The following is a 12,656-nucleotide window of genomic DNA, read 5'->3' on the forward strand; positions in this document are numbered from 1 at the left end:
ACATACTTTACATGTGCAGATATATAGAATGTGGTGTATTTTCCAAAGGGAATATTTATACTCTTGGCCCATAACCATTTCTAATTTGGTTCAGCTGCTTGATTTAATTCTTTATTTTGCTTAATATAATATTAAGTGCCTAAAATGACATAGGCATTATACAAAAACAATTTTAAAAGGACCTATCTAAAGACATACAATATAAGTTAAATAATACAGTACAAGAAAGAAAAAAAAGAACATGATAGAGACAATCTGATAATATCAGAATCAGGACAATGCTAATTAAAATAACTGGGCCTACCGCCAGGCAATCCTGCCACTCTGACTACCATATTTTGCATCAGCTAAAGTAACCACTTCTGAAGGTAGCACTGTGTACAATGTACTTATGATTATTTATATTATAGATTTGGCAAATAATTGGCCCAGTGTTACCTTGTAGGTCTCTTACACCAGGATTGTTTATATTGATATCATTGGCTACCTTACCAAGAACCTTGTTTACGTCCTTAGACTGCACAAACTGAAAGTTATCTAATATTATAGGACCAGACAGTGGTCTGGACATCTCCACAGATTGACCTGTACCAATTGTGAAGTCCTAGTCGTGATGGATGCAAGTGATTTTACAGTCAGATTGTTTTGCAAAGATGTCACAGCAATCCACTGAGGTTTCCACTGCATTACCACTAGGGATAGACTCTAGAAAGTCCCAAACTACTTGAAAAAGCTCTGCTGCATGGCATTGAGAGGATGTGATGGTGAAGGAGTAAAAGTGCTGCTTCACCTCAAACACTGCCACAGCATAGACTACTTTTTTGCTCTTAGTATTGTTTGCCTTTATTCATGCTGCATTTCCCCCCACATGTGTTCAAGATGTCTTCTCACTTACTTCAGTACTTGCAGCTCAGGAGTGTTGGAAAACTTCCCAAAGCCTTCTGGAATTCATCAGCCTCCATGAGCAGAACATACTATTGGATCCCCATCCTTACAAAAGGAAGCAGCCATTATAAGTCAATCACAGTATGAAGTGATGTGACCATGACAAGGGAAATGTTGTATAATTTCCCACTGTCATACCAATTTGTTTCTGCCCAATAGAGAAAACCAAGTATAGTCTTTGCTCTGCTCTACGTTTGTTGTGCCAATGGATGTAGATCCTGATTTTGGGATTCAAGAGGCAAAATATTTACAAGTTTTTAATATTTTTAAACGTAAGTGTGCTCTAACATTGGTTAAGGTTCGATATTTTACTTTTTGTACGGTTACAAGAAAGACTTGAAGGTATTCCTTTGGCTGGACATTTGTGTCCTTGTGTGATTAGAGAGGTTAAGTGTGTTACACATGTGTTATACTGTCCATTTTATGCAGAGAACAGATTGAAATTATTGCAGAATTTAAGAGAATCTCTGAGCTTATCATTTTTGCCACACACACAAAAAGAAAGAAAGAAAAGAAAAAGATGTATCAGAGGCAGTGTACCTATGTCCACCATTTGCTGCGGAACGTGGGTGGGAGGGTGCTGTTGCATCTGTGTTCTACTTGTGGGTTTCCTGGTGTCAGGTATTAGGGCCTTGCTGGTTGTAGGTAGATTTAATGAGAACTAGTTTGGAACGTCTGTGTAAGCTTGTCTCTGTCAGAGTTTTCACAGGAGTGTCTTGGCCTTGAAGCTGTTAGACTTCTCTGGGAACTGATAGTGTGTTTTTAGAAAGGTGGTGGGGCCTTGTTGAAGGAGTCACTCAGATTGTAGCGTGATCTTGGTGGGCTGAGCAGTGCCGCCCTGTTTGGACACGGGCATGAGTTATGGGCCGGAGCCCCTGTCTGTCAAATGGTTTTGAACAGGCCTGCAATCCCTTTATAAGCTGGAACCTTTGCTAGGATCATCTTTCGATTCATGGCCTGAAATCCCTCGCTGTTTGGATACATCACCATTTGGGACTTTGAAAGCACTCTGGACATGGATTGTCTTCTATTTGGACTTTGGATTTCTAAGGACTGTACCATGAAAAGTACTGTGAAGTTTTTCACAGACTTGAGCTCACATTTGCTGTGGATTGTGTGTTTGAAGTCAGTTCAACGTTCGGCAGGCTGGGATTGACAGACTTTTCCCTGACAGGTTTAGGTAGCGGGGAGTTCCCTGGGCTGAAATACAAGCATGGGACTCCTTGTGCCTGAGATTTTCTCTTCCCTGGATTGTGTGTTTGGGGTCACTTCAATGTGCAGCAGGCTGGGATTTGACTGATGGACTTCTCCTCTGCCAGGCTTGGGTCAGGAAGTTCCCGGTGCTAAAGTATGTGCATGGGAGTTCTTGTGCCTGAGATTTTTACCCACCCCGTGATCTTGTTTAGGCTTTGGCTATGTTCCCTGAGTTCCCAACGTGTGGCCATGTTTGCTCTAGCTCACTTGGGATGGTTGGTTAAGCCTTTCAAGAATTCCCCATTGAGATTGCCTGAAGAAGCGTATCAGGAAACTTTTCCCTTCCCTTGGTCGGGTTTGGAACTCGTTTTTGGAACCGTTTAGGAACTTTTTGGAACTGGGAAACCAGGTTGGTAAGGCATTTTGACTGTATGTTATCTTGTAGCATAGAACTTTCTGACCATCAATCAGCTTTAAGTGTTTTTGGACATGTGTAAACATTAAGCTTTTCACCATGAGATTTCCCTGAATAAAAGAAGTCTCACTGATTGAGTGTCCCGTGTCAGTTTGCCAGCACGTGTGAATGCCGCAGGGAACGGGAAGCACGACACCTGGTCTGATCCAACGTGGCTCTTCTTATATTGGGAATAAGATCAGAGAAATGTTGATTTAATATTTCGCATTTATACTGGTCTATGACCACAGTAAATCTTTGGTTATTGGTAACAAGCCAACTTCAAACCATGGGTAAATAAATCTGGCTTGGTTTCACTAATCATAGTTAAGAGAAACCACAGTTTAGGTTTCAGATGTAACTCTAAACTTTGGTTAATTTCAAACAGAAGTGAAACCTTTCCATCTTGCATTTATGCCAGATGGGGAGGGGAAGTCTGTGAGCCTAAGGTGTCCTACAGCTTGTGCTTATAATATATTTGACTGGAAACTAATAATTTAAAAATAATTTGTACCTAACTCACATGTATTTCATCATTTTGTTTAAAAGCTCTAACTCTCCCCCCCCCGGATAATTAGACTTATTTCTATATTTTTTGGTAATACATTAATACTGCCTTTTTTGATTTTATGCCAGACTGATGATTTGCTAAGTGAGATCACACAACTTAAAGAAGATTTAAAGAAAAAAGATGAAACAATCAAGCGTCTAGAACATCGGCTTGTAAGTATATTATGCTCTGTAGAGAATGTGATGTTTTCAAGAGGAGTTAATAGAAATTATTGTATAGGTTAGATTTGGACTTCAGGTATACATGGGGAAGATGAGCACCTTTTGGGGTGGGGTTGTGAAGCCATATTGAAATTCAACTCAATTCAAAATAGGACTTTGCAAGCCTCAGCTTCAGATTCAGATATCTGAAGCCTCAGCAGTCATTTTATGGCGAAGTCACCATTTAGAACATAGCCCTAATGGGGAAAGAGCCTACAACTCCTAGCATGCAGTACCTCAGAGGGATGGACTTACTGGGGCCCAGGAACAGGGGGCACTCGTGGCCTCGCCGCTGCCACAATTGCCTGCGCACTGGCACAATCGGCCACCCACGTGATCCAGGACGGGCAAGTCACTGAAAGGGGAACCGCAAATTCTATAAGTGACCCGCAGCCACCTGCTTCCCCTGAGAGCCACTCGCTTCTGGTAAAGGCTGGGCTCCCAGAAGTAGGCAGATCACAAGGGAGGCAGGCAGCTGCGGGGCACTTGCAGAATGTGCAGCACCCCTTCCAGTGACTTGCCTGTGCTGGATCACGTGGGCTGGCAAACGTGCCGGTGGGCAGGCGACTGCAGCGACAGCCAGGCCATGAGTGCCTGCCATTACTGGGCCCGGGTAAGTCCCTCCCTCCCAAGCATTGCATTGCTGAGAGTCATAGGCTATTTCTCCACTAGGTCTGTATATTAAATGGTGGCTTCGCCATAACATGGCTGACGAGGCTTCAGATAGCCAAAGCCGAGGCTTGCACAGTCCTAATTCAAAACACTGCAGGAGCTTTATTGTGCCAAGACATTCCATTTGCTTCTATGAAGATGTCCTCCATATTTATGTGAATGGAAAAGCTTTCTATAGGAGCTGTATATGTGAATCAGAGCTCTCACAGACACTCCTTGATCAGCTTATGGTATCTTTCCGTTGGTGATGTGATGTTCACATGTTCTGAATGTGTAAGGATAATGTATGTTAACTTTAGAATGCACAATTATCAAATGAAAAAGTTGACATAAATACCCATTTAGCATAGCTTTCCTTAACCTGGTGCCTTCTGGATGTTTCAGGCTACAACTCCCAGCATTCCTGATCATTCATTGACCATACTAGCTAGGCTTGATGGGAGTTGAAGTCCAAAATATCTGGAGGGCACCATGCTGGGCAGGGCTGTTTTAGCATTTTATTGTTCAGTCATTGTGCACTTAATAAAACTCTGTTTTGACTATATGTTTGTAGCAAGTGATGGACTTTGATTTGAATAGGCTATCTGTACTCTAAAAGAGAGTTGACATTGTTTGTAATTATGTAAAATGTAAAATATGACTGTAACATATCCAGGGGAACTATTTTGGATCGAGATATAAGAATTAAAATGTGAAAACAGTTGAAGCAATTGTGAATTTTTGGAAATTTAAATGTAGAAATTTAAATGTACAAACTATCTGTAAATGCAAATCTAGGGTTTACTCTGGGAGACCGTAAGTAAGTACTACAGACTTTTTGTACTGCTGCTCATGTTCAGCATATAGAATAAGTACTTCTAATGTCTCTTTTGTAAGACCAGCCTTATGGCCTCGATATCAGACAACAAATATATGTGTTAACCATTTTCACCCAAACCTTTGTCCTTTTTGTATATATAAAGTCTGTTAGATGCAACTGCAACAGAGATAGCAAGAAATCTGAAGTGGATACTTGCACATTTGCTGACAAATACACGCAGACCTCCTGGAGAAAAAGTGCTGTGAGTAGTTGATCAAAAATGTGTCCTCTTTGTATAAGATTGCTGCTTGTACAGATCCATTTGTTCAGTTCATCTTGCCATAGTACTTGGTTCTTTCCAAACACTACTTTTCGATTCTGTGTAACTTTTAAGAGATGCTTCACCATTTGTTACACTCTTTGCACTATATCTAAGCTCTTGTGTGTTTTCTCTCTTCTTTGTTTAGATTTTTAACAGCTGTTTTTTTCAGTAGAACTTCCTATCCAGTCCTTTCTGATTCCTAAGTAGTCTCCTTTTCAGGAATGCTGTCAAAATTGAGTATGGATTTGTTCATATTGAACTTTGTAGAACTGCAGGCATGCCAGAATCCAATGTTTGGACTTATCTCTAGATTAATTTTTGTGGGGTTCTAAATTACAATTTTGACCCTTTCAGATTTAACTCATCCTTTTCAAATCTCATGAGAACAGGTTGCCCATTCTCAGGAAACCTATTTTCATACAAGTTTATTTCTTTTACTTTGGCTGTTTAAAAATTGCCAAACTCTAGTAGTTTCCAATTTTGGAATTATTTTCATTTTGGAAATATTTCCAAATTTGATGGATGGATGGTGATAGAACATTATCAGTCTTCAGCATTCGTAATGTACAGCAATAATGGAATACAGATGTGGCAAGAAACTGAAGCAGACTTCCTAACAGAACAATGCCATTAGGCTTCAGAATAACACTGGATGGCCAGCAGATGTCCAGAAAATAAATCCCAGTAGTTCAAACTTGAATGAGAAAAAATGGGATTAATCTCTCAACCAATTTGAGGGTGTGCCTTTAAAAAGTATATGTTTGTGAAGAGGAGGATTCCTCTAACTTGTACATCTCATTCTGTATCTGCATTGATAGTTGAGCACCATCTGTGTAGTAAATAGAATTTTTAAATGCAAATATAGACTATGTAGAATAGTTGATAGCCATTTCAACAATATCATGAGCTGTACAGACCACTGATTTTTAATGGAATTGCCTAGCGGTGCAGTATGTAGTTCTTGGGTAGCCAGCCTGCAGAATGAATGCCACAAGTCGCACAGGCATTGGGAGACTTGTAGTATGCTTGGGAAGGAGGCCCAGCAGGCCTGACTTTGGCATAGTCAGGCATGTAGCCCTCTTTGTCTGTCCAGTACAGCCACTTGTTCAACAATTCAGTAGACTCGAAGCAAAAACACTCTGAAAAGTTTGTCCTAAAATAGCATTGTCTTCTACTATGGACTAGTATAGTAGTACTGTATAGGCTATTATTCTGGTGGAATCCAAGAAACTTCCCTTTAGTAAGCATGTAGCCTCTCCTGCCCCGCTTAGTATAACAGCTGTTAGTGGATACTGCATTGATTTTCCCCCCAATCTCTTTGTGGGCTAGAAACTAGCTCTATTTGTTTGGTGCAGGGGATTCTAAGCCACCTTTCACAATTCAGTATATGATTTGGATAAAGATGCTTTCAGACAAATAACTTAAACCGTGCATTCAGAATTGAGATCTTAAAACTTTCTATCCAACATGAAAAAATTACAGAGTTATTTCTTAGAATCTTAGCTGCTAATCATCTTGTACACATATGTTTTTGGATATCTTTGCTAGAAAACAGATTGCACAGTGCTATATGATGGTACTGTTACCTACTTTTTGAAAACACATGAAATGTTTAAACCCAGATGTTCTGTCTTGACTTTAATCTTCTTTTGAATATTATTTTGAAGGAAATCTAATTGAGCATCAGTATATTCTGTAGTGCCCTATAATTTCATTCTGTTCTTATTTTCATTTGAAACAGTGATTAGTGTACAAATAGATATGTTCATATAGACCTTATTTAGGTGACCTTTGGAGAACCTCTCTCCTTGTGTTAGATGCAAGGAAACATAGTGCTGTGTTAAGCTTTGGTTCTGTAGCAATAGTGTTTTTTTAAAACCAATAAACCTGCTGTGTTATTAAAAATGTGTTTTTAAAAGCAATGTTGAGTTATTAAAACATGCATATCACTTATAGTAGTAGAAAGTTACTCTTAATGTATTTGTATATTGTTTTGCTTAATAGAAAAATTAATAAGCAAAAGACGAAGAATGAATAATCTCCTGCAGAGCTTGCTTGTGGCGCCACCTGTAGGACAGGCACAATGATTTTCAATCCCCTTCCATATATGCTTCCCTGAGCTGAGCTGTGCTGTGCTACTTCTGGCTCCACCTACTACTATATTTTTTCAGTTCCCTTCCTCCACTTGGTGGTGAGATTAGGGGGTGGGGGGAACACAGCAATGTCCTGTCCTCACAAATAGGTAGGGCACCTTCCTGGTTTAGGAGATAAGAAAACATTTAACTCCATTTGTGAACTTCCTTTTTACACCCCCACTGCAATAAGGTTGTTGCCTAGGGAAATACATTTTAAAACTGTTAAACCTGATCGATATTGAAACTAACGTAACCTTTAAAAACATTTTTAAAAGGGTTTTCACATTTTGAGATTTTTTCCTACCTGCACTTTCCCCCGCCCAATTATCCATGGGCCAAATTTTATTTAAACGTCTTTGGGTTTTTCCTGCATCATGTCTAAAGTTCAATTTTGCAAAATATGTCTAATCTTTCTGTTTAGACTAAAGTTGCAGTCATGTGTACATTAATTTGAACTTATTAGAACATACTTTTGAGTAAACATGCATAGTATCAGGCTACACAAATATTTTACCCCAAAATAAATGCTTTGCTATAGCAGATGGTGGTAACATAGATTTGGCATATTAGATGCTTAACTCAAACATGAACAAATACCAGTTCCTCATTGACCTATGATGACTGCTGAGTTTTATCTGATGAACAAAAATGGATTTTTAAAAACAATTTCCCAGGATTCATTGTCTGCACATGTGCACGAATAGCAGTTACAAGGAAAGTTTTGAAGATATGGTTTCATTTTCTTCTAAGCAACATTTCCCACCCCATATATGCTATGTAAACTATGTTTTTGAATTATACTATATTACTGTAATTGTGATTCTATTTGTTAAATATTTGTAAGCCACCTAGAGAAGACATTGTCCTGTAAGGCAGTTTAAATAGCCTTTAAATTAAATTAAATATTAGCATTTAGACATACAAACCAGACACGTCTTTTTCTTATTGGTGGAGAGTGGCCTTCACATGATGATTATTGCTCAGAGCCTGCATGAAAAAGACCTTCATATAATAGCGGAGATGTGAATGCCCTTAAACACACACACACACACACAGAAAATTAGGGGGAAAAGTCCCCCCTTTTCCCCCAAGGATTGTTTTTTTCCTCCCAAAGAATTGGGAGAATAAATCAGCTTTGGATTATGAAATATTTTCTTTTAGAACCTAAGACAAGGTTATCCACCATTTACTCTCCAGAAATGATTTCTAAAAACTATGTAAGAAGAAGACATTTATACAAAGACTAGATATATGTAATGTATGGAAATAATAAAGCCTTTGGGGAAATGTTTTTTAATCTTCTCTGTAAAACTCCCATCATAGTTATTTCTTCCATTCCTTATTAAAATTATTGATCTAATGTATGTTTCACTGCTAGAGATTTAGGGGTGCTCAGTTTCCCAACATGTGAGTAAAGTCACCATGATATGGAAGAAAGTGTGCATTCTTGACAGTTAGGATTTTATTCTGCAGTGTTTCTGGGCCTGTTCTGGGCAGATGTTGTAGCAGTCAATTAACGTAGTTCTAATCTAAAACCCACATCTGAAAAAAAAAAACCTGCATCCCGCTCCTGTCACCATATGGCTTATCCCATCTATGTTTCTGTTTTAAAAAAATAACTTTGAAACTTGGGTCTATGCCAAAGTTTTTAATACAGTTCTCAGTTAGACCTCACTGCTAGGGAATACAGCCTTAGCTATTCTATTGCTAACTGCTGCCACCAGAATAAACAGGAACAGGTTTCCTTTAGATGCCAGGTGAAACCCTTTTGATCCTCCAAGGACTTTTAAGGCTTTTAGAGTGGGTTTGCCATCTTAATTAGAATATTGATTCTTTTTATCCTCATTTAATTTTCTGCATTTTATCGTACATTTTTTATGTTAGTTACCCTAGGATATGTTGGAAGAAGGTGGTATATATGACCTCTACTAAATAAAATATTTACCTGTCTGCCTCCTCCTCATGTTAATGTTTTCTTCACTGGATTCTTTTGATATCCTTGCTCCAACAACATTAACTCCTTTTTATGTTTATCTGGAAGATTAGTTAGCTTTGATTAATTGGCGTTATTAAAAATTATTATTAATGTAATAATATTAATATTAAATAGCCCCATTGTTTCCTCATGTAAATGATCTTGGCTTCGATTGGTTTCCCTTTAACGTTGTGAAAACTATTTGTAATAAATTTGCAAATATGTCTGCAGTTTTAATCAAATTGGCTATGTAGACACGGAACACACACACCCCTATTTTTTTTAAACACCAGCATGTTTTAGGTCTGTGGAGAATTCTGAAGGTTTTTCTGGTCCTCCTCCTATAAGAAAATAATTTTCTTCAAAGTTGTATTGGCATTGGCCTTGTTGAGCAAAAGTCTGGTTGGGATGATTTGTTGTCATTCAGACAGTAGGATTTACCTGGTTAACGAACGTAGCAGTTCTTGACAACTGAAGATCAAAACGATCTGAAAGTGAAATTCTTCTGTGCATATGTTATTATTAGGTTATGTGAAACAGCTCTGTGGGTTTAATGTGAGCTTCAGCTATCCTAGTTTTATGTGATCCAGTTAAACACCTTCTAAAGATCTTGAGGTATGCAGGCAATAGACCACTAGATCCCCCTTCTGCTCTTTCCTGGTCTGAAAGGCATAAATCTATAAAGAAACTTTCCCTGCTACTTTGAAAAACTTGGTTTGTTTTCAGTCCACTTACTTTCATAAGGTACTCTGAAACTATTAAAAAATGTCTTGGTTGACTTCAAAACATATTTCCCCAATACAATACTAACACCTAAAGCCATTTTTTCCTTTGAATATTTTCCAGGAGGATTTTTCTTTTTTTACAAAATTGATCTACATAATATGAACTAGAAAATAGGCCCTATGACCAAAATTAAGAGAGTTGCTTTTGGATAGCTTTGCTAATGATTATTTTTTAATAATTTGAGATGGCTAGATTCAAAGGCATTTCTTATTAAAAAGAGGAACAATGTGGCTTTTTGGTGTTGTGTTTCCCCCGTTCTCTTTTTTTATTATTCTTTCTCCCCCATCTTTCTCTGCACAGGGTGGGTATTCTGCTCCTTCCTTCTCTCCCTGGCAGGGCTCATACCAGGGCATCCCTCGGACTGTTCCACCGCAACGCAGACAGAGTGAGTCTGTACTTCTCACTCATATCCCTCACTGTGCTCCAGTAGCAATTTCCCCTTTGCACGCACTGTTCATTGTGTAGCATTCCGCTCTTCCAAGCCAAAACATAAGACACGTGCTAGTCTGTGGCCTAACCTCAGCACCTCCTTCACTTACTATACAACTGCAACTTACAGCTTTATGAAATACAGTTTCATAACAGATCTTAAAACCAAACCGAAAGCTTTATTTCATCTGTCCTGCAACATATGCCTTGCTTGTTTACCCCCTCCCCCCCAATGGCTTTTTGAAGTGTGTGTCTGTCGTGTTCATTCATGTTATTGGCATGTACGCTCATCTAAATATATTTGCATAATATTTGTGGAGATGTGTTCATGCAAGTCATACTTCGATAACTGTATGTGACACATTGCTCTCTTTGGAAAATTAGGCTACTTTCAGCTGTATGGTTTTTCTAAGAGGTGTCTCCCATCAGCAATGTGTTCAGAAACATATATAACAAACTAAGGAAGAAGTGGCTTTTCCAGCAATGCATGATTTATTAATATTACTTATTTAACTAGCAACTGCTTGAACTAAAATGGGGTATTTTGTATTGTTGTTTTTGATACACAATTGAAAAGACAATTTTGCTGATTTGTACTGTACTGAAATAGAGAATAGAAAACTGGTAAGTCTATGTATATTGTAAATCATTAACTTAAATTATTGTAAGGGAAATATAAAACAAAGACCTTATTTGTGCAAATGTTTATATTTGCTAATGGCAGATTGCGTTTTAAAATATCCATGCTCCAGAAATCTGATTTACAGAGCAAGGGTGTATTCTAAACTGTTCTTTAAAAAGGAGAACTTGTTGAATAGTAGTATAGGAATTGGCCTTCTTCCCTTCAGTGTTTCATATGCTACTAAATGAATTCCATATGGGCAGGGTTTAAGATCTTCAGAAATACTGAAAATGAGTGCAGTATTGGTGATGCATTCTCTACTTCGCTGCTTATTTTCCATAAGAAGTTGCCAGGATGTGGGAGAGAAAGCTGCCTTTTTGTAATTTACTTGTGGTGCTTCCAAAAATATCAAAATGATGGTAACAAAATGGCTAGTTAAAATTTGAGACATTATTTGCAGTTGACAGGAAACTTAACACAGACTGAATACTTATTCTGCAGTTGGAAGATAGACCTAGTGATCTATTTCCAGTCAGCACTCACATAAGTTTTTTTTGTTTTCACTTGAATGGAATAAGAACCTACTCATGTGTTGTGCTCTATGGAGTGTTGAATTGCCAATTGCAGGACTGGCACAACTTGCTCTTTGGTTTGGACTTAGCCACATACAGCTCCTGCTTGCTATGTTACAGGGTCAGTCATGCAGGGGTGAAGTGGGTGGGAGTGCCATCAGTCTCTTGGTTGCCATCCTAGACTATACAGAAGAGGACCACAACTCCTACTACTAGTGCAGCCTTGGGCAGCTAGGACTTGTAATAAGAGGATTTTTGAAGCAGGCAAAGAGAAGTTGACTTAGGCTAGTTTCAGTAGTTGTTGAAGGGCAAGCTTGCGCTTTAGCAGCTGGGGATGTGGTGATTGGACTATCAGTTTAAATTATTATTATTCTTAAGTTCACAATATGCCTTCCACATATGACAGTTGACTAATTTTCTGTAGTGTGAGCTGAAAGTTGCTAAGGCTTCTAGAAAATCAGTGAAATCCTATGAAAGCAGTGGAAAACACAACTATGTAAGTGCCTACTACATGCAACGTAGTTCCCCCCAAATATGTCATATTGATTATCTAGACAAATCCTGATGAGAGTCCTTGTATGTGGACTGTGTTTACAGGACCTTCAAAGTGTGTTAGCGCTTTTGTCAATGTGGCCTGAATTGGAATGTAGGAATAGACCATTTTGAATAGGTTTGCTATGCTCTCAAGAATGTTGTCAGCTTTTCCCAGTACCATTAGGAGGTGGGATTTGTCTAGGGGCTCTGGCAAACATTTATGCAACCAAAGCTAACTCAAACTCAGTTGCTTAAAAGTTGACTTTTCTTTTCTTTTTTAGAAAAACCACCATATCTAGAATAATCTGCCCATTGCAATCCATGTTCTATCTCTTATATGTCAAGAGTCAGCCCTCCCATTTATTTATTTATTTATTACATTTTTTATACCGCCCAATAGCCGAAGCTCTCTGGGCGGTTCACAAATGAAGATGTGAGATGTGGCT

The 12,656-nt window shown here is 38.4% G+C and overlaps 1 protein-coding gene across 3 annotated transcripts in view; it reads left to right on the forward strand.

Annotated features, from left to right (window-relative positions):
- Positions 1–12,656, forward strand: part of CCSER2 (coiled-coil serine rich protein 2) — a 61,725-nt gene that overhangs the window by 29,775 nt on the left and 19,294 nt on the right. For 2 of the 3 annotated variants that reach the window (XM_063133102.1, XM_063133103.1), the window contains exons 8-9: positions 3,230–3,316; positions 4,999–5,097. In XM_063133102.1, the coding sequence (XP_062989172.1) occupies positions 3,230–3,316; positions 4,999–5,097 (186 nt within the window). Of the gene's footprint in view, positions 1–3,229; positions 3,317–4,998; positions 5,098–10,353; positions 10,439–12,656 lie in introns of all 3 variants that reach the window. The other variant, XM_063133105.1, reaches the window with a different exon arrangement.

The sequence above is a fragment of the Elgaria multicarinata genome, chromosome 8, assembly GCF_023053635.1.
Source record: "Elgaria multicarinata webbii isolate HBS135686 ecotype San Diego chromosome 8, rElgMul1.1.pri, whole genome shotgun sequence".
Taxonomy (NCBI): Eukaryota; Metazoa; Chordata; class Lepidosauria; order Squamata; family Anguidae; genus Elgaria; species Elgaria multicarinata.